The sequence below is a fragment of the Battus philenor genome, unplaced genomic scaffold (genome assembly GCF_028537555.1).
Source record: "Battus philenor isolate CCGP_79_NKW_IND1 unplaced genomic scaffold, ilBatPhil1.0.hap1 SCAF_17, whole genome shotgun sequence".
Taxonomy (NCBI): domain Eukaryota; kingdom Metazoa; phylum Arthropoda; class Insecta; order Lepidoptera; family Papilionidae; genus Battus; species Battus philenor.
This window is the reverse complement of record NW_027181679.1, coordinates 10862964-10888769: the sequence shown is the minus strand read 5'-3', so window position 1 is coordinate 10888769 and position 25806 is coordinate 10862964. Positions and strand designations below refer to the sequence as shown.

The 25806-nt window shown below is 33.6% G+C and overlaps 2 protein-coding genes across 2 annotated transcripts in view; both read right to left on the bottom strand.

The window, feature by feature from the left end:
* LOC137919986 (uncharacterized) overlaps positions 1 to 20374 on the bottom strand; it is a 104716-nt gene extending 84342 nt beyond the window's left edge. Inside the window, exons 1-2 of the mRNA XM_068763220.1 lie at positions 20246 to 20374; positions 13830 to 13895 (exon numbers count right to left, since the gene is read on the bottom strand). Of these exons, the coding sequence (XP_068619321.1) occupies positions 13830 to 13866 (37 nt within the window). The 5' untranslated portion in view covers positions 13867 to 13895; positions 20246 to 20374. The remainder of the gene's footprint in view (positions 1 to 13829; positions 13896 to 20245) is intronic.
* Positions 1 to 25806, bottom strand: part of LOC137919984 (uncharacterized) — a 154071-nt gene that overhangs the window by 79929 nt on the left and 48336 nt on the right. The gene's annotated exons all lie outside the window — the stretch shown is intronic.

Sequence of the window (25806 nt, the reverse complement as noted above, 5' to 3'; positions counted from 1 at the left end):
GACCTCCCCCTCCACTTCCCCCTCCCACCCCACTACAGCTACAGCATAGTCGCGGAAACCTTTGCGCCCGCAGTAGGTAAAAGATGTAAATAAAGTATTTATCTAATAGTATATGTGAGTGAATAAAATAACGTATATATGTTTGTGCAACTATGTTGCGGGTTGTCACCCCTAAGGCCTGAGATGCGATGCCTCGTTAGCAGTAATGGGGTCCACGTAACATAGCATTACTTCAGTTTAAAGCTGCTATAGTACGAACGTATCGACTCTACCGGAAATGGACCACGCCACTGTATTAAATAACCGGTATATATGTCTGACTGTTAAGCTATTTGTCCGGTGAGGGTACATGTTACCATATTTACTTATCATCGTCAGTATATCTTTGTCACACTGCTGGACATAGCCCGCCCCGCTTCTGATAAAGTAGGTTAAAAGAGGTCTGAATCCAGTGTACTCCGACGACGTTAACAACCTGAATGGATAGAAGAGGTTCCTGATCCCTTATTTCAAATCCAAAACCTATAAGCCTTCCATACTGCGCGTTATATTGCCTGCCCTCTTAACCCTTAATAGCCTGATTTACGAAAGTGGTTTTTTTTAATATTATTGTGTTTGCTTGAGGGTCTAGGTGAAGGGAAAATAGATTTTTTTTTAATTTCGTTGGAAAGAATATTATACTCGTACAACAGTAAAATACGTACAGCCAACCTATAAAAAAAAACTAATAGTAATGTGAACATTCGGTTTAAAAGATTGGTATCAAAATTGAAACTCTAGGCTATTAAGGGTTTAACTTCCAATCTGATGGCCTTTGTCGATTAGTTTCCTTCGTCTACGCATTTTCGAACTCCGCATACTCGAACTATAAGGTAAACCACGATGATAACCATATATATGGCTAGTACAATCGGTCTTAAATATATAATTAAATTAATTTAGTATTTTACACAACTACAAAAATTCATTGGTAGTAGGGTTTAAAATTTCTTCAGCACAAAATGGCTATATCTTAAGGTCTCTCACAAAGACTAGAAATATGGTGAAATGGTAAAAATATTTAAGAGCCTCACACCTGTCCACACTCTACTAAGTAAGACTAAACCTTCTAAAAATAAGTGAAAATCTGTACAAATAAGCATAATTTTGAAATCAATTTGAATAAAGAGAGATCAAAGAATTAATGTGGGTCTCCACAATAACAACACGACTAGTAATGACACGTCAATTATAATGTAGAGTATGTATATGTTTGTAATAAAAGAGAAAGAGTTGTTTTACGAAGCGTAATGTCAGTAACTCTGAGTCTACTAACATAAATTAACTATTTACTTATAATATAACAGCTTAGAAGAATCTTCGCATATAATCTATTTATATTTTAATCTATATAACCTCAAAAATTCTTGTCAATATAATACTATATTCTATTTTATTTTTCTACTTCTTTTAAGTCTACTTTAGTAATTTTATTTTAATGATGTGCACTTTGTAATTTGCGTAGTATATGTATAAATATATGTGGGAATGGGGTTTAATTGGAGGCACAACACAATCTTTAACAACGTAAAATGTTTTATTTTCTTCTTACAAATGATTTGACATCTGTCCTTCATCACATCACGCATACACCTCACCTGACGTACATCGTTTTTTGACAGTCGTAGGGATACCACTCTAATAAAAATAAATCTGACTAATCTATCACAAAATAATGAACTAAAAACTTAAATATTCTCTCATATATATCACATTGTTATCTATTTTTCTTAGTTGTGTATGACGTCGGAATAAATAAATAAATAAAGTATTTTTGGCAGCGTAACCAGAGATCTAAAAGCCTAGTTTGGACCAAGATTTCGTCTCTTTTTTTGGCGAAGGTAACCGTTATATTATTGGAATTTACAGATGACGTGGGTTTGAGAGGGCAAGGCGCAAAAGGCTAGCTTTAAGCCTTGTTTTAAGTGACTAATCTTGAAAGCTCCCTCGAGAATCACGGCTTGGGCAGTTATCGAATAGTATTACAAAGTAAGATATTGTCTTATGATGCACAGATCTCGCTATTTATTCTTTCAACAAGAGTAAAAAAAAATTATTTTCCTCCACAATTAATTATTAGACAATAGGAAAAAAAGGTAGTATTAAGTATTCTCATTAAGTATCATTTGAGAAACCATTTTTTTACAAATCTTAATGATTTTAATTTCAAATGTTTTAATAGTGTTTATTAGTGTTTCCTTGATATTAGTTGTTAGTATTATTAACAATTTTCTTTTATTATTTGAACTCCTTCGGATGTTGATCTTCTCCAGCTATTCCATGGATACATAAATTACATTGCTTTTGTGTTCCTAGATGTCACAACGGACCTTTCTGATTTCACAAACAACAATAAAATCGTGATTTATGCTTTATAGTACGTATATTAATTATAAGTATCTTCCCGTCCCGTGTTTGCAAGGGACAGATGGAAGTACGAAATGAAACTTGAGGTAAGAATAGAAAGTGGCACCATCGCTTCTAAAATGTAAAATAAAGAAAACAGCCACATAATATTTAAACATCTTATTAAATAATATAGCAAAATAATGGATAAAAAAAATAAATATAAGGTTGAGTAACAATAGAAGTGTAAAATAAGAAACAATAATATAAATAAGGGTAAAAATAATGGACTTAAAAAATGAAAGGGGCGATGTGTGTAAGGAATGTGAATGAAAGAGTACACAAGAAAATGCAAAGAATGAAAGAAGATATAGCAAAATAACTTATGAATGATGACAGAACAGGACGCTAATAACAATTTTACTAAAAAATATTTGAAACTACAGAGAAAAAACAAAGATAGGGGAACGAGTGGCTCCCAAAAATGAGGCCATATAAAAAAGCAAAAAAAGGTATATTTCCGTTAGTGTGAAAAAACTTATATTGAAGGTATAGATCCTATGTGTTCCTTTTCCACTGGAATGTTTACGATGCAATCTTTTGTTGAAGTACTCGAAATGTTCAGTTGATTTAAAAAATAATGAACTATTAAGAAAATATTATAAATAGATTCACAGTTTTCTTCTAATAAACGCTATCCATTCCGAATTATTTATTCAACGCTTGTCCTAGCTAATGAACGCTGTAAGCAATGGACGTCGTGAGGTACGATAATAAATTTCAACGGTACATATTAGCCGCGTCGTTGTGTATCGATCGTGCTTCGTTTTATGAATGGCTCACGTCTCGGTGCCGGGCGTCCACAGTGCCTCCCCCTCCCGGTATCTGGAGGCAGTGAGGTGAGAGTTATCCCAATTTCGCACAGCTGATTTGCGACGCGCATATTATCCAGGCAATTGCTTTAAAAGGCGGGCGCCCGCCAACTGTTTCGCTTATACTTTTATTTGGCTTGTTTTTTGAAACAATGTATTAACTCCTGCTAATGTATCATACGAGCCTAATATTTTTTAATGTTCACGAGTTATTTCGAAGCTCTTAAATAATATATATTTTAATATCTTATTATTCTAGGCACTCCCTCGCATTTTATACCGTAAAATATTATAGTACAAACCAAGCTTTAGTATCAGTTAATACCGACGTCGTAGTATCATAAAGTTAGTCAATCCGGTCCAAGCTGATCTAAGTTAGCTAACGATGACGATAATGTGTAAATCCAGTTTTTCATTGCATCATCATTAGGTTAAGTTAGCGTTAAGCAAGTTAGAAAAAAATGGGCCTTTACTTATCCAGATTCAATATTCTAACCGGAATACTCCACCGCCATAGTGTCATTTTAGTAACAAAAAAAGACTTGTGCAAATGGTTTTTTATGCTAATATTTTATGTCAATGCTGTAAAATTGTAGTATGTATTGGTCCGGATCGAGGCTCCCCATAGCGTCCTCGAACTTTACTAACTTAAAAGAGATCGGAGACCCCTCCCCCTCGCACGCAAGCCCAAGCTCGCATGTACCTACATGCGAACTTGGGCTAAACTTGATATGCACGACTACCTAGTAGTGTATATCAAGTAAATACAAAGCTTGTTTTTATGATTGATGATTCATCGCTATGTATCTTAAAAAGTATTAAAGAACGCGAGAAGAGTGGAAGTGTCGGCCGTTCCGTTCAGTCAGTTTGCCATCAATGTTTACGGTGGCAGCAAAGGTGGCATCATAAGGTGGCAGCGTGCTCTTTTTTCCTCGACCCCCACTTCGCCGCGAATTCCCAAGGCGCGGTACACCGGTTCCGATACCACTTCAAACATAACAAATTAGACTAAAATACACTTGACTTAATGCATGTATTTTTATACTGATAATTCTTTGCTGATCTTCAAATAAGTTTGTTACCAAAATTAACCTATACTATTTTTCATTACCTCCTACACGTACAACACAGTAAAAATTAATTGACAATTAATTATATCTTTGCTTTAAACAATTATATCTTGCTCTTTTTAAAGTTTCCTGGTTATTCCTCACTATTTCACTGCTATAAATCTGAAATAATCATAGTCTCAAAAAGCAGTTGACATGTAATTAAAACAAGCATTAACCTTCAAGAATTTTTATCTATTTCTATAATAATATGTTCAATATTCTACCTTTAACAAAAATTTTTGCGTACATTTTCTTCTCTTTAGAAGAAAGATTTCTCCAACTTGTGCAAACTACAGGAGATAAGAGTACGGAAATGCTTCTGCATATACAGGTACGTCTCATAAATAAACGCCAAATCAAAATATGGTGAAGCTGCAAGTAATGGTTGACCATAGAAAATATTTTCTGTTTTTTAAACGGCCTGTTAATATTTCATTGTGTTTGTTTCCATCTAGAGTCATTTCATTGCGGTTTGATATTTTATGTCTGGTGTTTCCGGAATGGTAATCGGTGCAAAATACGTCAACCTATATTTTCATTTAATGGAATCAGGCGTTACCTTGCGGAAATACATCCTAAGTAAGAAAAGGACCAATATTTAACTTCCGCAGATGCAGTGGTAGTTGTGCAACAAAGTGCACCGCCCGCTAGCCCGCTGATAAATGCGTATGCGGCAAACAATGCGAATTACACAACTGCCACCGTTAAACCACTCATCACGTGTTTCACCCCTCCACGGGGCATCTTCAGGAATTATATTATACTGATTAGTGCCAAACACTGGGTGACTCTGGACTCGGAAGTGGTTAAATATTGGTCCTTTTCTTACTATATTTTTATATTTAGTATTTAGTAAGATCGCTGTTAAGGTGAAACAAGGTAAAACCTTGTTGTTAAAGTTAAGTTAAAATGATAGTGGGCAAGTCACACAGATCGCAAAAGGGGCCTCAAGGCACTGGAGTGAAGACTTCGAACCATTAAGCGCAATGTGCGCAGCGCGAAATTCGTCGCAAGACGCTGGTAGCAGCCAACTTACTACCAGTCCTATTGAAAGCCTTTAGAGGAAACCTATGTACAGTGGATATCCTAAAAGTACTGAAAATATGATAACAATAAAAAGCTGCATAATCATCCACATTTAGAATCTCTTTAAGTAGAAAAATATAAATCGTATAAACAGCCATAGAGAGTAATTTCGTAAAAAAATGATTTAAAAATTATACTCCAGCGTCGATAAATATCTGTACTTACTACAAAAGCCTCCCAGCATCATTGATAAAGCTTCAATTTGTTTTTTTATCGATTGCTTGCTTTCACCGCAGTTAATTGCCGTGCGACATTAATTGGGAAACTCGGCGCTCGTGCGGATGCTGGAAGCGCCTCAATATACACTCGTTATGCTATTTTACATTAGCTTTTACGTTAAATAGTTGTGTTCATTACAAATTAAAGGATAATATATATTAATTGTTTGTTATATATTTATTTGTTTTCAAATATATATATATATATATATATATATATATATATATATATATATATATAAATAATAATATATAAATTTAATATATTTATTTGTTGTCAAAGAGAGTCATACCGGAGTATATTTCATAAAAAAACTCAATACTCATAGAATTCCCATACCAAGACTATAGCCCAAGTTGATACTAATATAATTAATAATTTATCCGCTAAGCGGTTTTTATCATTATCAATAATCTACGTTAATTTGAAACCTATTAAACATTGATACAGTATAAGGTTAATATTATTTTTTAATTAACATAAACGTTAAAATGTTAAGCTTAACTTCAATTTTATTATTTAATAGATAAATTAAAATTTGAAGTAAAAATGAGAACATCGATGAAAGTAATTATAGAATCCTGTCTATGAAGAGGTTAACAAGAAATTTTTCAAAGAGCGATAGACGTTAGATCGATTTGACGTTGAAACTAATTAGCAGAAAATTACTTCCATTACTACTTTTATTCATTTATTTATTTATACTTCTCACACAGTGTATTAGTACATTGTCGGATAAGCCTCATAGGCATTTTCTTCTAGTCAACCTAGAAGGGTCCAGTCATAATTGGTAGGCCATTTTGTAAATGTCTAGATAGAAAAAAGGAGATAGAATAACACTATATACTACTTACAAATAATATGACTAGTAGTGCAGCGGTAGAGGACTGTCACTTGCGAGATTAGGTCGCGGGTTCAATTCCAGTCTTAAGAAATTCCCACTTAGTGCTTTATTTATATAGGATTGCGATAGCCAATGCCCTGCAGTGGGCGTTTATGGCCTGCAACGACGACGACGAAGACAGGAGATATATTAAATAATTATATATTTAAAAGAATTATATAACATATACATAAATTAAACATGCAAATATACATATACTTTGTAATATACGAGTAAAGTGAATAAATATAATTACGTCAATTCTTCCGCTAATAAGGCTCGAAGCTTATTTTTGAATAAATAGCGAATTTCTGACACCAATAGACTTCCTCTTTCTATTTTAAAGTAGATTATTCTGAACAAAAGAAGAAGAATGAACGATGTCGGATTTATGAGAGGGACAAAGAAATAAAAGATTATTTGAGACAATTTCTCTCTTTTTATTATTGAATAGTAAATAGTTTATTCACATTCTACCAGAGACTCATTCAGGTAAGAATTGTGTACTTTCCGAATAACACAAGTAGCTACGATGATATCAATCAAATGCAGCTCAAATAGAAACAATTCATTCTAGAACTACCAATATTCGCATGAAATAACGAAGCAAAGCACTCGGACATCGGCAGGGGATTAAGTAGGCTATGTAATCCGGCTCCGAGGACCAATGGTTAGAGTAAAAATACCAATGGAGGATTCGGCATTCGCTAAAATTTAATTGGTGTGCCGACGTTTGATGCAATGGGAGATGAATTTGCAACGCGGAATTCGAATAAAAATATTCGATTTGTAACTACTATAAAAATCTTATTATGATGGCTTTAACTTCTATATGCCCGACTTTTTTGAGATTCCGCGAGGAAATCTTCTAGATCTTCACAAGAGAATTTACCCTTAGAAGGAAGAGAGAATTATGAAGGATTCTTACCCACCATAAGCTTCTCGGTTTCCTCTTTGGCTCCTATCTTAACGCGCTATCCTTATTGCAAAACGAGAAACGGTGAAAAATATTTAATAAAAAAATAGTCATTACAGCTTATGTGACAAGTAAAAGTAAAAATAATTACATTAAATAGATACATCTTAGTACTTGATTCATTTGGAAAATTGTCAAATTTCTCTTAGTGCTCATGTACTTGTAATAAAGTTGGCGTATTCAAAATAATGGACAATCTTCCTTCATCATTAACACTTTTTTAGTTGTATTATGTCCACAGCAAGGCGTAAGTCCTCTGTGGATTTTTAATAAAAAAGAAGACTGATCTTGATCTGGAAGAATTAAGAAAGAACCTTCCTTGGAAACTTTTTTAGGACAGCGAATTGTTAAAGTTGTCAAAGTCTTCGTTTTTAAAGGTTTGGCAAAAACAACTAATGTATAAATAAGAGACGACACGGTACGAGGAGCTCTTCGTCCAGCATACTCCGGTCTACATCCTATAATGGAGAGGTCAGAAAAAGTTTTTAAGATAATTATGAATGGAAAGACCACCACTGTATCCATAGATCGCCTGAAGCCGGCATACAAATTACAAGAAACTCCCACCCAGGAAGACGAAAGAGAAAATAAAGAACTCAGGCAGACCAGATCAGGACGCAGAGTGAAATTCACAAATTTTTACAGCCCATGAAACGGTCTTTGGAGGGGGAGTGATGTGGGCAACCCCACAAATGTCAAACTTATGAGCAAGAAGAATGACATAAAAACGTCAATGCGACAACGACATAATAAGCATCGGTCGAATTAATTGTGTTCTGCGAATATTATTATTATTAATTGCAGCACTTCACAATCTCCACAGATTTATCTAATAGTTACTTGCTTTTCGAGCTGTGTTAAGGTGTATTTAATCTTTTCCAGTTTTTATAAGGGTAATATGAGATATTTCAAAACAACTAATGCTTTTGATGTTGTTATTCTTATGTTAAGTTCTTTAAAAATTAGGTTGTTAGTTCTAAATGTTGTCTATCTTCTTGATATACATCTCTTTGACCCTTTAGCGTAATAATTGGTTCTAGAAGAATGTTACTCCTTAGAATGGACAATGCTTTAACTTTCACCAGATAAAGCTACCACTAGTTTCTTGGTACGTTTTTCTGAGTTTATTATGGCCTCTTCTAAAATCAGAGTACGATGAAGAGTGCCTTTCTGGAGGAGATCAATCTGATTCTAGTTTGTATCAAATTGAGTTCTACTGGCATTATTCTTATGACATACACAAGTAGTCAATATAAATGGTCTTATACATATGTGATATGAAAAAAATACTAAGTGCCTACGTAAACTGGATGCGCCTCGTGTTATTAAAAACACGTGCACGGGCAAGTTTCTACAAGCACTCGAAAGTTTAGTTCCTCTAGAACTCCTTAACGTATTGTAACTGATTTATGGGGAACGAAACAAAAGTTTGTTAAACATAAATTCTTCAATTGCCGGCGCCGCCGGTCGGAACTTTCCTTTCGCGATGTGTTTACAGTAAATATTGTAAGTAAAGTTAATACGGTCATGTTAAATATACGTTTTTGTACACTTATTTTGCTGTCATGCTAGCAGTCATTTCGTTATGGTTATATAATTGAGCGACTAATAAATTACATATTTATAAGCAAATACATTTGATTAAGTTCATGAAAGAAATTAAAAAGAGCCGTGTAATTTATACCGAAAGTTATTTGGCTGACACGCAATTGGTGGACAGACATGACGGACAACGAGAATAACTTCTTTATGGAAAATATTTATAAATTTGAATTATATAAATTGTAGTACGACAGTTATTTTTGTTTTTTTTTTACTTGACAGGCCTTTTATGAATTTTATAGGTAAAAAATATATTTATCAAATTCATGTTGCATATATATAAGCAGAATAAGTTGCTTACTGGTTGAATATTGACAAGAGACAAGAGACAATTTCCGTGGTAATAATTTCAGGGTACCCGAGTACAAACTAACACCAATGAACATACATAGATAACTAAGGTAAAAAAACAATCGATTATTAATCAATGTTATTAGTACGATTGGAAATAAAATCCAGAATTTTTATTCCCAATATTATAATACAGGGGTGGCCAAACTGCGGCACGCGAGCCTCATGCGGCTCTTTGAACGATTATTATGATTATGGAATTATTTAAATTTATACTTCCTATGTCAGCTCCTGAGAAGTCGGAACAACTTACTAGTGTGAATAATTATTATTGTTATTCCATCATATAATTAGTGAAATCCGTATACTGAATTCTATCCGAATTACCATCATAAGCGTCATCTTAAGTATTTTATTATTAGGAGTGCTGTCATATTTTTCAATACAAGTGTTTTGTACTTTTGTCATATAATTTCAATATAGCGTGTTTTACATCGCAGCTCGCGAAAAATTTCAAATTTCGAACAATGGCTTGAACTATCAAGGAGCTTGGCCACCCTACCCTATATTTAAATAACTCAGTGCTTATAGAGGATTACAAATATATCTTTATTTAAATTAGATAATTGAAATTGGATTACAATTACACAGAATAATATCGATAACAAAAGGATTTCATAAACGTCCTTAATTATAGTCAGCTCTAGCGATGTACAACGAAGCGCGCCACAGTTACGAAGTGAATTTCTTGAACTACTAGCGGTGGACGTGCCCGGTGTAGGCAAGCGAGTTTAGAAGTATCCACTTACAGATAGTCCGCCTTTACGAGGGCAGGGGACGATTGGGGGCCCTGTTTACTCCCACGCACGCCGTTATATTCTACACGTCCAATAATACTAAGCTGTCTAATACAAAGTAAATAACGTACTACAGAATTAAGCGTAAAATCTTAATATGTCAACCCACACTTTCAATGTTTGTGTATCTGAGATGAGACTACATAATCAAGGTAAAACCAAGTTAACCTAATTTTATTACACCATAACAGCGATGGTGTGATATTAAGTTTGGTTGAGTTTTTTTTTTTTTTTTTAAATAATCGACATGAAGTAACAGAGGGCAGACCACAATGCGCACAGAACAAATGACAACTGGTTGCCTATGAGTTGAAGTTGGTGAAGTTGAAACTGGTAAGCGTAGTATAGGTCCTGTGGACAAACGACCCTATGAAAGTAGTCTGAATGAAGCCCACTTTCAATCTGTTTTAAATCTTTTCGTTGAAAATCTTTGATGTAAGTTGGGAGGTCTATTTCAATGGTGGATGTCCTAGGACTGAAACTATGATGATACTGATGAAAGGCTACTTGGAAAGGTTACAAATGCGATCGATTGATATCATCACGAAAATGACAGATAGCAACTGGATCATCTCTGGTTGAAACAGGGAAAAGCGAAGAGAGATGAACGAGGAATACACTAAATTTGTTTTCAACGATTCATATAATTGTTCACTAAGGATTATTTGCCGTTATCGCTTTACCTTTTAAGAAGAAAGAGGCCAATTTGTTATGAAAAAATAACTACAATTATATTTACCACGCCTGTATTACCATCCTCCATCTCACAGCTACGAGAATTTGAAATACGCTCTGATCTGTCTATACATTTGGGAAAAGTTTAAAAAAGTGACTTAGACTGTTGACTTAATTTTCATTAAGAAACATTTTTATTATATATATAGTTATATTCATCGATCGGGCTAACGCTGCGATGTAACTTATACAGAATGTTCGAAATACTTATGATATTTCTTCGCGAGAACTACGTACCCTTTCTTCACGTTATAGTGATTACAGTGAAACATAATATAAAACTATTTTCGATTTCTATCCAATCCGAAAATGTATGTAAAAGAAAAGTATAATATTTTCAAACAATTCACCAGTTTTTTTTTCACTACTATGTAAACATATTTTTATTGTAAATTTTTCCATACGAACTTTCAAAAAGTTAATATTGTAAAAAAAATACTAGTAATATTAGGAAACTAATAAAAGAAGGTAAATGTTATCGATAAAATCGTTATTAATATATGACGTGAAAACCGAAGGACATATCCATAGTTAAATACCTATTTTCCTTGGTTATATCTATACGACTATAACTAGCTGATCCATCGAACTTTGGTCGAAAGCGACGGTCGATTCTCCATATGTAGGCACGAGTATCAGTATTGTATGGATTACTGTGGAATTTTGTTACCATAAATAGCGGCAATATTTCACGACCGTGCCAGCCCCTAGGCGAGACACGTCGTTTCTTTTTTTTTAATCTTGTAGATATATTATACACGGATAACAATCTTATCCTTGTAAGGATTCATAGGAAGAAAGTCTATAGCATAGCGCGAGTAAATAAAAAAGTAATGTAAAAATGAATGTCCTCATTCTAGAGCAATGTGTTTCCACCTGGGACCGACGTCCCACAAGGGGGCTATTGAACTATTAAGGGGAGGAATTCGGAAATTGACTCGACGCGTTTTAGTTAAATGCAATGCTAGATTTTTGTTTGTAAATTTAGCAAAAAAAAAGCAAATTCTTAAATAATTATTAGGTCTAATTTTGCTGGAGAAGACTAATCTATCTCTATATAATCTATTAATTAAGTGCTTGGCGTCGTCAAGTAGACTTTTTTTTTGCGGGGAACCCCGAATGTTCTAAAATCACGCTAAACATCGAAGCTGTTCGAACCTGTATTGCCGGGCTATCGCAACTTTTATGGTATTTCACATCATTCAGTTGGTATTTATGTGTGTGAAAACTCGTTGATTTAATAAATATGTAAATTGTTTAGACCTCCTGGTGATTTTCTTCTAATATTTATCATTTAAGTTTCTTCAAGAAAAAAAAATCAATTTTGTATTATTAAAATTATGAATGTTACATTAGGGGAGTATAAAATAATTTTAGAAAGACTAAAGTGGGACATGGATGGCATAGAAAAGGTTCTGCAACAGTGTTCTAGAGCAAGACCAGGGTCGCAGTTGTAGGCAGCGTATCCCTTCAGTTACGGTCTGTGATCCTTTAAGCCCCGGGGCGACGGGATCGACGCCCGTAATCCATCTAAACGACACAACGTCGGATGGAACTAAGTCGAAATCTCTTACCAGTGAACTCGGGTGGTCAATGACTTACCCAACCAAAACTTTTCCAATTCCAAACCGTATTATATTCAGCAATTTTGCTTGTACGTTCGTAAACTTTGTGCAAATTACGTAATAAAAAGAAAATCACTTGGATTATTTAGAACAATAGTGACTAGACGCTAAAACATATCACTATATATTACTATAGTTTATCTAACATCAATCTATGTATCATCAATCTTCTTTTCTTTTTTTATCATTATTTTTATTTAGAGAGTTGTTTATTACAGTTATTCTGTTTTTTATTAAAGTTTACATATGCTTATATGATAGCTTTATCATATTTATGACGAGAATAAGTCTAAAACAGGCATAAGTAATACATAGTTATTTTGTAACATATAATATGAAACTAATGTAAACTTAATATGTTATGTTGTAGGCGTGCTGTTTATAATAAATGAATAAAACATTACAATAAATTTATTTTTTTGTATCAAAAGATATTGCTTCATCACATTTCCATCTGTTGCTATAAGGCGTTGGCGTCTAGGATTGTAAGCGTGAGCTTATAAAAGTGCCTATTCATGTTTTAATATTTCTTTTCGACAAGTTGAAACTTATAATTGATTTAAAAATAAAGTTTTTCATGTGGGAAAATAGTGTAAATCATTTTGCCTGTGACATAAAGTAGCAATGGAACTTGTATCGGTAAAACACATCAAGAGTCTTCTACAGAAGAACCCCGTAAATGCCCATGGCCATCTCCACTTCCTTTATGTACAACAACCAAACATCTACTAAAGTCAATAATCTATACAATAGTCAGTAAACGCGATAGTCATTGAATATAAAAATTCAAAGCATCTCAATTATCTCAATGCCTATGCATAATAAATATGTGTAATATATATATAAATATACATATATATGTATATATATATATATATATATATATATATATATATATATATATGTGTATGTATATACTTACTGGCTAACCGTGCTCGCTGCTATTAAGTTAACCGGGTAATGCATTCCAGAGATTAATCGACAATAGATGACAACCTGTACCTATCTATAATATATAATGTTTTCCTATATATAATGTTTTACGTCCCTCAAGTTGCAACAACAGTTGCACACAATGCCAGCCGCCTGTCTATTTAATTCTCTTTTCCGACAATCTTAAGCATTACGAAAGTTATAATAATTTACGTATATATTATTAAATTATAAAAAAAAAAATATTACTAACCGTGTTCGTCTTTGTATCTTCTACACAGGGAGAACATTCTGTCCACGGCAATGCAGCTGTCCACGTCTGAAAAAGAACAAATTTAATCATTTCTTTTATTTACGAACAAATGGGTAATAAAACTAATGTTTATTTTATTCAGATAAATTTTTTACTTTTAATGAAATCACAAAACCACATGAAGAAAATCGATTTTTAATAAGAATGGTTCTGGAAGCAATTTTAAATAAAAACAATCAAATTTAAAATCAGGGAGTGGCTTTTTCCATCCATATTATAATACCAAATCTTAAGATACAGCGAATTCATTCTGCGTGGATTGGATCAGTAACACTAAAGAAATTGGAATGTAATTGAGTAAATATGACTTTTGAATGTTCAATTGTGACCGCAGTTGTTGTGTAAGTACTCGTAACAAGGGAAAAAATTCTTTAAAATTAAACCACGATGTTATATGTTTAAAATATTCTTATGTCAGGAATAAATATTATACAATTTTGTATTATTTTTTAAAGGTCATACGCCCAATCGTTATAAAAAATTCATTATTAGAAATTTAAAGTACAAAATAGCGATGAAAGATTTTGTTATTGAATTTACGTGTTTGCATTTAATATTTTAAAACAAGAAGAGGATCTATAATTTCGTCTGTTAAGAGGCTTTTGAATTCAAAGGCAAGGAATAAAGGTCATGGTAATATCCACCTACAGGAAATTTTTCAAAAGAGATTTTACAACATGCCTTATACCTTCCTTTTCTTAGTTTGAAATATTAAATTGAAAGTATATTACTAAACAAATCTTATTATAGCGTTCATGAGAATTTAGTTGATCGAAATTTTTATAACTTGGTTTAGTTGTCACATTTTCAGAGTTGATATTATAACGGATCAAACTTTGTTAAATTCCATTTAAAAAGAGTAACTGTTGATTTCTTCTCAACAGATCAGCACTCAGAGCTGGTGCTAGCTTTCTACTTCATCACCATCATCATACAAGCCCGAAAGAAGCTATTGCAAGCCATAGGTTTTCCCCAAAGATTGTAACATTATGGCCCGTCTTACGCTACTCGCATCCAGCGAGTCCATCGACCTTATTAATGCTGTTAGCCCTAAGGCTTTTATAGCTTCATCAGACATGAGTTCTCAGCGACTTCTCGTAACATAGACCATGTCGTTGGTCTTAACATGGGGCTTACCCACGCTGCGTCTACCTACTCGTGGACGCTCCTCGAGAGCCTATTGGTACCAAGAGCCTATCCACCTTTAAGTTTGTAAAATAGTTGTATTGTATTTCACTTATAAAGATATAGTTAAATATATAAATACGTAAGTAAAAACCCTGGATGAACGTAGACCATAATCATTAACAGTTTTCCACCTACCTCTCCGAGCTTTAAATATTAATATAAAAAAATATTAAACCGACGCGTAGGTCGAGTTGTATTTTATTAATCCGTAGTATACGTCTGCACGCGGAGCCTGGAACTATGTCAAGTGCATTTCAAGGATGCATGAGCTGAGAGACAATAAACTTAACAAAACGTCACGTTAACAATTTATTTTTGTTTAATAAAAAATGAGTATTAATGGTTTTTAATATTTGTTTAGAACGGCCCTTAAAATGTACATAGATTAGACAAAAACTGAGTCAAGTGCGTACCGACCCCAACATTAGTTGTAGGCTTGATTCTTGAAGTTGTTGACTCGTATACCTGGGGTAAATAATCAAACTAGGAAACTCCAACTTTAGGAGAGGTCAGTTGTCGAATCAAACTCTGCCTAAAACCAAAGAGAAGATTCACAGACGAAAGAATGTTACCGATAAAGGCCAGTGAATTAGCAAAATTTAAGTAGCAGTTGAGAGGCCACATAGTACGCCGAATTGCCGCTAGTACTGTAAGTGCCGAATTTTGATAACAAGTTTTCTTGCTGTTCTCACGTTATTTATTGGTTTTTGGATAGAGATAAAAGATAAATAATTTATGCACAAAATATCAGTTAATAGTTCAAATATCGCCAACAGCGAAACAATTGCGGGTTTTGCAGTGGTCTATGGCCGAAACTATAAAAAATATTAACAATGTACATATTATCTCTTTTCTTAGCAATATTTGTACAATCTTTAAGATTTAATTTAGTTCTGTCAAATATGAGAGTGACCGAGTTTCAGAGATTTTGTGTTGCAAATGATATAGACTTACACATAAACCATTGTTAATAATGATAATGATACTGTAAAAAAATATTTATATTAGAGAAATTTATCGCCAAATTTGTTGCTTCATACAAAAATTGAAAACAGCTCAACAAGTCAGGCAATATTTTTTTGCGAGGCACGGAGAGGTTTGTACTAAAATTGCAAAAGAAAATAGTAATAATAACAATTTTTCTCATACATCCATAGAGTAAATTAAAATTCCTCTCCCTTGCTGTAAACATATGACGTCAAACAAATCCAAAAAAATCGTGACAAATTAACAACAAGTCAAAAAAGTTATATCGTGTAAACCTAAAGCTTTATTATGAAAACATCACGATATTACTGTCGAAAGTTTAGTCATGCTGTATACAGAATAGAAAACTTATTAAGATATTGAATAAATAAATAAAACAATCACTCTGAAATATGTATTATTTTGTTGGTCTACGCGGAGCAAATTACTTTTTGCAGTACTAAGACTGTTGTGGAAAAAATAGTACTTAATAGAAAAACGTAATTTACTGACAGATTACCCACAACCGCATTGCTTGCGTGGTCGCTAAAGTACTTGTTTAATGAGAACAAATGATAATAATTTATTTTTATTATGACTTCAATCACTCAGACTTCTAATGCAAAGTTTTCATTCTTTATAATATATTGTATAAAACCGACATCCAACGTATTGGTAAGTTAAAATGCCAGTGGACAGGCCATATAACGCGCATACCAGATTTCCACTTGAGCCTTAAAGTTCTGGAGTGGAAACCAGCTGCAAGCATAGGACGTGAAACTCTTAAGGGCGACAGAACACACTGGATGCAGGTCGCATCCAACTGGTACTCTCAGAACTCTATTGAGGAGACGGATGTCCTGCAGTTGACAACCTGGGGCTGGATTGATGATGATGTACAAAAGAACTTTGTGACGTATATAAAACAATACAGAGCTTTGGTGAGCTTATACCTGTAGGAATTTTCTACTAGCAAACTCATTTGACTTTAGGAGAAAAAAATCGATGGAACAAATAACAACATAAGCATACGATTAAAGAAATAAGATTATTGATATATAAATAAGGTATATGTACAATTTATGTAATAATTATGTAAAGATTTCTCATATAGCTATCAACTTTTATAAAATTAATAGCCTGTCACAGCCCAACAGAAAAATTAGAGTACTTTAACTTAATTCAGAGTAAACACTTTATACATGGTGGAAATAGGTGGAAAAGCTTTAAAAATCTTTTTGCTGATATATGATTTACTCCTTTTAGACCTTTTACACCTATCATCTTGTAGATTAACACCGAGAAGAACTTATATAACTTAAATCTAAGTACAGTGGAAATATTCCGTGTCCCCGTAGAGAGCGTTAGATTTGTAAGTAACATTTTCCGTTTAATTAAAACACACTAACGTGTCACGTACTACAGCCGATTACAAGAACTCCCTGTAGAGTTCTCTATAGACCTTCTATCCCTACATCGTTCGAAAGTAAATAATGATGATGTAAGTTATCACGTGATTAGAATTATTCATACCGAAGCAATAAAAAGTATTTCTTCAATAAACAGCCTACATCTTGAATGAACTAAAATCTTAAGTACATATTATTTTTATGTTCTAAGATAAAACAAATAACAAAGCCTACGACGTAGTACTAGGAAAGAAAAAATTGCAGAGACAAACCTAGTGATTCTAGGCGTCGAAAATATGCAGTGACGACCTTGTTAAAGTTTTTGGAAGACAGTAGACGCAGTCTGCTTCCAGTCATTCTTATGGGGAAGTCCTATGTCTGGCAGTGGAAGTCTTACGGGTAAAATGATGATAATACTACTATAAAGTTTTACGGCAAAATATTGTTACATGCTAGTGAACATCAAAATGCCGTGGTAGCTCCTGTACTTTCTACTTGATGGAATTTAACCAGTAAAACTGTAACACTGATGATATCTTCCCGGACGCCCAGTCCGCCTATGCAGAATTTCGTACAGTGGAGCTGGATACGGTCTTAGCCCAGATGTTCATGGGGAATGGAGAATTCGCTGAGTACTTACATATGTTCAAACAAAAAAAGAAAGTCTCTCGTGCATCTGTAACTCAGCGGTGGACCAGACATTGGTGTGTTGTGTTTGAACAGATATTAGAGATCGAGTTAGAAGGAAAAATGGAAATTAACAGCATCGCCTCCCTGATAGAGGATGGAGGATGCCACACAGACTCTTACAATACTGCGAAGAGGTTATAAAGAAAGTCATAGATATTAACAAATCCTAAGGTCGGGTAATAGGGATATATAGCTTGACATAGTAATAAGAAAATAAATTTTAACATCCGTGACAACCAAATTCAACAATAAAAGTAAAACTAACGAAAATAAAAATTAAAATAATGAAAGTGAAAGTAATAAGAATGAAAATGATAAAGATGTAATATTGTGAGAAATGTACCGACGGTTAGAAGGCCATATCTAAATTTAAATAAAAGTTATAGTGAAAGATATTGTAAAGAAAAAGAAGAGATAATACGAGAGTGAACGATGGAGGAAGAGAAATAAAGTACAAAATATTGAAAAAATATTTGATAGGGGAACGGGAAGCCCCTAAAAAGGGGGGGGGGGCATAAAAACGGTAATCATATTGATTGATTTATTAATTCGAATAACCTAATACTAACTAGGTAACCCTTTGAATTCGGAGTTTTTTTAGGTATTAATTATTTTAATGTGAATGCTACTAATGCCTCCATAGGTGTTAAAATCTATCAGGGCCTTAAAACTTACGTCTACGGCCATTGCATATTACCAATGATGACTTGCGGCAGTGAAACTCACTTTGGGCCTGTTTCGCAAGCTCACAGTCGCTCAAAGAGGAGAGGCTTATGCTCGCGATTTCTTTGGTCTGAGGAGATCCGTAGAGTAACTAATGTATCCGACATAGCCCATAGAATTGGCAGGTTAAGTGACAATGAGAAAGCCACATACGGCGCAGAATAGATGGCAGCGAAGGCTTGGATGGCGACAACTTTGTTAAGGTCGTCTAATCGGTTTCATTGAAAATCCTTGGCGAAGGCTTATGGCCAGCTGTGAACATGCTTCCGCTAAAATAATGATAAATCTTTGTCATAAAATTATATGTCTTTATGACACAATGAACTGTGAAATTTTAATTCAAGAATTTTCATCAAAGAAAAAACAAAACCACGGCTCATAAAGATATCTTATAGTCAGTGAGCGCAATTATATGTAATGTTTTACCAGGTTTATTCTAAATTAGATTTTTAATACCGTAACATGAACTGTATTAAAGTAATTCGGCTCTTGTCGATAAATATAAGATTTCAACAGGCTTTAATGATCCCTAAACCGTAAGCAGTATCTATGTCGATATAAATAAGAATAAACGGTGCGTTTTTATTTAAAAAACAATCACTATTCTTTTAAATTGCCAGATTTTCTGTTTATTTGATATGTTCAACTAATACATTTTTAAAAAAAATTTTAGTTACAACATATATATTATATATCTTTAGGTTACTTTTATCCACAAGGAGTAGTCAACATTATCCATGTAACCTCTATTTTTAATTAAATAAAATATTTTTAATATCTCTAGTTGGGAAAAATTTCGCCGCCTAGCTTATACAAAATAAGATTTCGTTACAAAGAATATTAAGTGAGATAAACGAGGCACATTACTTCTGACAAGCTCCCGTGTAGTTCTTTTTAATAAAGAAATAACTCCAACCCGCAATTTATCTCTGTTTTGCTATTATTTAACAGAGGCGGTCTTTTCGACGAGTCTATGATGAACATTTTTTATATAATAATAACATAAAAGTTATATTAAAAATTATAGTTTCAATAAAAAATATTTTTAATTAAATATAGTTATGAATTAAATCAGATTCGATTTATTTTTTATTATAGTGATAAAATATCTAAATAATCGACGTATAATGAATAAAGTAAAAAATAATACAGTTATTTTATTTATTTAATGATATTTTTTTATTTAAGTGTATAATTAAAAACAACTTTCTTTCTTATAACTAAATGTTAATTTATTAAAAAACTTTATTATTTAAAAAATGTAAATATATTCCTAAGAAGCGATATTAAGGAGCTTCACAAAATCCGATATATATAATGAAAGTCTTATAAAATAATACACGTTGGTAATACAAAGACCGAGAGTAGGTTTACACAAACCTGTTTCAGTCTAGAGTTTCCGTCTTGGCGACGTATCGCCGACACCCATCATCAGTCACTACCATAAATATCGACGTGTAAGTCTATTCGGTGCCGGCAACACTGGGCTTTGAAAAAGTTTAACACATGTAAAGTGGCGGGCACACGGCGCGTGCGGTACACACGGAGGCTGGATGTAGACTGGCTTCTGAACACCCAGACGTCGTGAAGCTTCGGGAACGTTCGGATCTAATCGACGAACCGAAGCTCTTCAGGACGAATGGGAATTGGGACTCCATTCGCGGAGTGAATTTGGATGCTCGTTGTGGCGTGGATGAAAAATGCAATGGCTGGTTGATTGTACTCCGGGCCTAACGTGCCGGAAAACGTCGAGCGCTCGTGACTTCTATTGCTTCAAAGCGTCAGCGGAATATATTCTCTGCACAATACACGTACCCACACATATATTCGATAGGTGACACTTTCATGAGTTGCTTAGGAATGTTTCAACAGTTTCTTCACTAGCAATTGAGGCTATGTTCCCTTCATTTTCCACATTTCCGTAATTTTAATCTGCAGTGGAATTTAAAACTACATATACTAACAAATTAAACTCAGTCTCACGTTATTGCCTCGTTGTCGATTATACGAATGAAACTATATCGTGTAAACTTAAGTTGAACTTCGTCTCTTGAGTAATCATTTCCAGTATTAAGGCTAACCTAGATCAGCTTGGCCGGACTTACCCCGAAACCTCAATCCAATCGAGCCGACTTATTAAGATTAGATTTTATCTGTAGCACTGAGAAAACAATATATTTCCTCTGGATGTCGATCCTCTCTAACATACCATCAGAGTGTTCACAACATTGCTATTCCAGTGTGTAGCTTTATCTACTGTGATATGCAGACGAAATATCTTAATCATTACAGTAAAGTATATATTTAAATATATATAAATGCTAAATATTAAGAAACTGTGTTACTATAATCTGAAACATTTTTTAAATATAAAATGGCTAAATGTATTGGTAAGTGCAAACCTCGACAACGGCTCAGTCAATAATTTTTTGCCAACACGAAAGATTTTTATGGTACAGATATATAAACATATTGATTAACATTTGTTCCATTTTCGTGATGCTAAGCTCTCATATGGGTCGTCGGTAGAATTAAAGTGTTGGTCGTTCATATACTTATTCCGAGATAATACTATTCAGATTTGAATTTTAGGAAGAATATCACCGATCTTATCAAAAAGCTTATCATAATATAAGGATCACTACATATTAAAATAAAATTATGTTTACTATCTATACCTGCAGACTTTGTGCTGCCAGAAATGATTAGTCTGTCGCATTCCAATGTTAGAAATAAATTTATGTAGCATATTACAGTATACTAACATCCTAACAATTTATACAGAGTGATTAAAATTAGATGTGAAATAGCTTTAAAGCTTTTTGCAAACAAATGTACTATGCACTCACCCCTTTAAAGCTCTTACACGTATAACCAATCCGGGTGTATAAGAAAAGGACCAATATTTAGCCACTTCCGCACATGCAGTGGTATTCGTGCAACAAAGTGCACCGCCCGCCAGCCCGCTGATAAATGCGTATGCGGCAAACAATGCGAATTACACAACCGCCACCGCCAAATTACTCAACACGTGTTTCACCCCTCCACGGGGCATCTTCAAGAGTTATGTTACACCGATTAGTGTGACACTCTGTGTTTGTCACTTTGTTGCACGACTACCAATGCATGTGCGGAAGTGGCTAAATATTGGTCCTTTTCTTACTTAGGATTCACTTCCGCAAGGTAACGCCTGATTCCATTAAAAAAGTCCGGGTGTGTATTAAAAAAAGATCACTCCATACTGGCTCCGGGCTCGTTTTTAACTGGATTAAAGATCCACCCTCCATCTTCACATAGAGGTAGTTACGATTTCAATTGAATCGTGTCATTCGTGCTCGTGAAAAGAAAATGAGACAAATCGCATTACAGTCACAACTCTACGTTTGTAAGGTGCCATGTACAACCGACGGAAAGGTAATCAACGTGAATTTTAAGATTATTTATAATATCTACATTTTTAATACTTCAATATTTATTAGTTTTGTAAATAATTTTACTCTATACATACAAAAATGCATGCCGATTCTAACTTGAGAATGACTTTACTGTTTTCATTCTTTTTTTTCCCTTGGTTTCCTAATACTTGGTATACGTCTCTTGAGAAAAAAAAATAATTATTTAGAAAATTGGACGGAAACCTACTTAGTTTCAGAATATATTATAGCTGTTTAATCTTTGTGCCTTTGGCAATTTGCTATGAACTCCGCACGTATGACAGTTTGCTTTGAGGTTCCAATCATAGCTAAGACATCCTATCTTGTGTGTATGTGTCGAGTCAGCTACTATTAAAACTCGTACATGAAGGAAACATGAATTTGTTTAATAGTTTTTTAACCTTTATAGGCAGAGTATTAAATCTGTCTCGCCATGACGCGGTCTACGATGGTAAATGCTTGCTACTTTTTTACTGTTTGTACTGTAAGAGTATTAGCAAGAAGTTTAGTAGAAGGACAAATGACGTGTACAAATGACGCACTTTAAACGAAGAAATGTGTGAGAAATTTATGAGATATCAGTGTCGACTTATAATGTTCATTAACATTACTGTGTGCATTCAATCTCGAGACTTTAAAAAGACAGTTTGCTTCATTAAATCGTTAAATTACGCCCTATATTTTTAGAGCCCACATGCTACCAGTAACTCCCACCGTACCTTGTATATCAAACATAGATAATCTGTATTAAAACAAATAAATATATTTTTGAAATATCATTATACTGTGACAGATTATTCGAGGAATTAACTATGAACCATTCTAATTTCTTCTATAGCTTCCAAAAATAATTTTTACTTTTAATACGACAAATAAATTCATTATATAATTTTTTACGATAAGTCATACAGTAAGAGATATATAGAAATATCATCTGTGTAGCCCAATCGAGAATCGATCCAATGTAACAATCGATCATGTTGAGATTCAGCTCTCTTTTAAACCCTCATATGGAAATGCTAGATGCGTATTGAGACACTTCACTAAATAAGGTTTTCTCACTTGCTCCGTGACAAAGCCGTCTCAGAACTCGACGATCTCCCAGGTAGAACTTCGCAAAGAAACCAAGCCGAGGTTTCCTAAAAGAGCACTAGTTAGTTCTTAGTTTAAAAATGAGGTTTAATCTAAAGACCCTTAAACCCCCCAAAATTTCATATTGGTATGGTACTAACTTTTAGCATCGAATATATTCATTATATAAAGACTGATTCAAGAATGTATTTTAATAAAAATGAAGCATACTAAATAAGAATAAAATATTTCATTTAGTAGTCATCGAGTGTGTATAGTGCCTTACCGAGTTCATGGCAGCGACACGGTACGTTCAACCATCCGACCCGCCTTTTCATTTCGTTTTATGAAAAATTGATTTAGACCAACTGGTTGGATCCGGATCAGTGTTAAATTCGATGCAGAATGTGCTGAGCTTTCATAGGTAACTATGACATAGTACTTCTTCTTAGTTATCTTTACCTCAACATTTCATTCATAAATTCTGGGACGATTTCATAAGGGCCCTCGTCTTATTCAACCATCACAAATCTATGTGATCTTTAGATGTAGAGCCATGTAATTTCGTTGTCTTTTTAACGTAAAACTTCGCTACAGCGCTGTATTGTGTATTGTTTGTACTGTGTTCTTACAATTTTAGGAGTTAATTCTGTAAGGTACAAAAACATGGTCTCTCACTTTTAGCTTCATCGGCAAGTTTATAATCACTCAACTAATCGTGAAGAAGGCTGTGCTCGGGATTTCTTTACGAGGAACAAGGGATAAGGAGATCCATAAAACCGAACGAAAGCAGCGAAATACATCACCTGTGGAGTTGAAGTAGCAGTGGGTAGGCCACACACCGTGCAGAACCAGTGGCCACCGAGGTATTAAGGTTCTAAAGTGGAGACCGAGAACTATCACGCGCAGTGTAGAACGTCAACTCAAGGTGGACCTTTATTAAAGCCGTCAAAACGCTAAATGCAGGTCGCTTCTGGTCGGGCTTATTGTAAATAAGGAGGACTATATCCAGAAATCAAAGTGACTGAAATCACGATGATGAAATAAGTTACACATTAAAATACCTGAATTATTTTTCTAAGTATGAAAAGTCTAGTATTTATTTTTATTTTCGTATCATCAAAATAACTATAAATTTTACTACTTAAGAAAACTTTATGTAGTAGACAAATCTTAAGTCGTAGAGAGATTTAACTTAAATTTTACTCTAGTCTGGTGTATAGTGTTAAGCAGTGCTGCCCAGCCACATAGCTCGCGCAACAGTCAGCTGTTGGGGTCAAAAGATGCTCCAGTGGGACTACGATCCGGTAAATGCGGCGACGACAAAATCGAGGACGCGAGAAAAAGCTAGCACAACGCAAAACCAGTCATTGAGGCGATATTTAGAAAAGGCCTGTACCTTACAGTGGGCATCTATCGGCTAATATAATGATAATAGAAGAATAATAGCAAGTATAAGTAGGAAGATCTATGTCACAGATCATTAAAACTAAAGTATATAACAGAAAATCCCAAAAAAAAATTATTTTGCTGTGATATTATAGTTAGTTCATGCTTTTTATTAAATTCTCTATAAATAAATACGACTAATTTATCAATTAATCTATTACTGAATTTTCAGTAAATGAATATTTCAGGTTTAATACATGGTTATTATTAAATGTTTTCTTGAGAAAATTTTCATTTTTACTTCTATTACATAGACGAAGCTTCACTAAACATCGCATTATGCAAGTCGTCACCTGAGAAGATATCGGAAAATGTAAAACATTAAATATCATGCAGCTTATTTTATTAAATTTACTTATTAAACCTAATAGATAACTGACAATAATAATCGCAACGATCAATTGACTATTCAGAACCCCAAAAAGATGTGTAAATAACACAATTAAAAATAAACAAATTTTGCCTTCAACACTATGTATTTTATAGTTTTAATGTTATTTAAATGTACTATAATTAAAATATCTAGCAAGTAAACAGCGATGAAGCGTTTGAAAAGAATTCTTCGCTCACTCCCTCGATCTCTTTGAACGTCCGTGAAAGGTATTACATACTCTTGTTACTTCTATTCAGTCCATTCAACATTTTTCCTTTGCGTTTTTCTACTCTTTAATTAGTTGAAAACGTTTTACGCAAAATAAAATCTTGTTTATTTAACAAGTTAAGAAAAGCATCCCTACTACAGAGCGCGCAAGTATATCATGAAAATCTTGCTATAACGTGTATTCTTTTTAATCACAGATTAAATATAGTGAATGAACGTTTAACAGAAAAACAGCAGACAGTTTGAATTTGTTTTATGAAAAGTAATTAACATTTTCCGAAATTATTGTAACTTATTAATTACATACGATATTATACAAAAAGAAAAAAAAAACATAAATAATTGAAAACCGCGTGTTTATACACAAACCAATATATTAATTATTT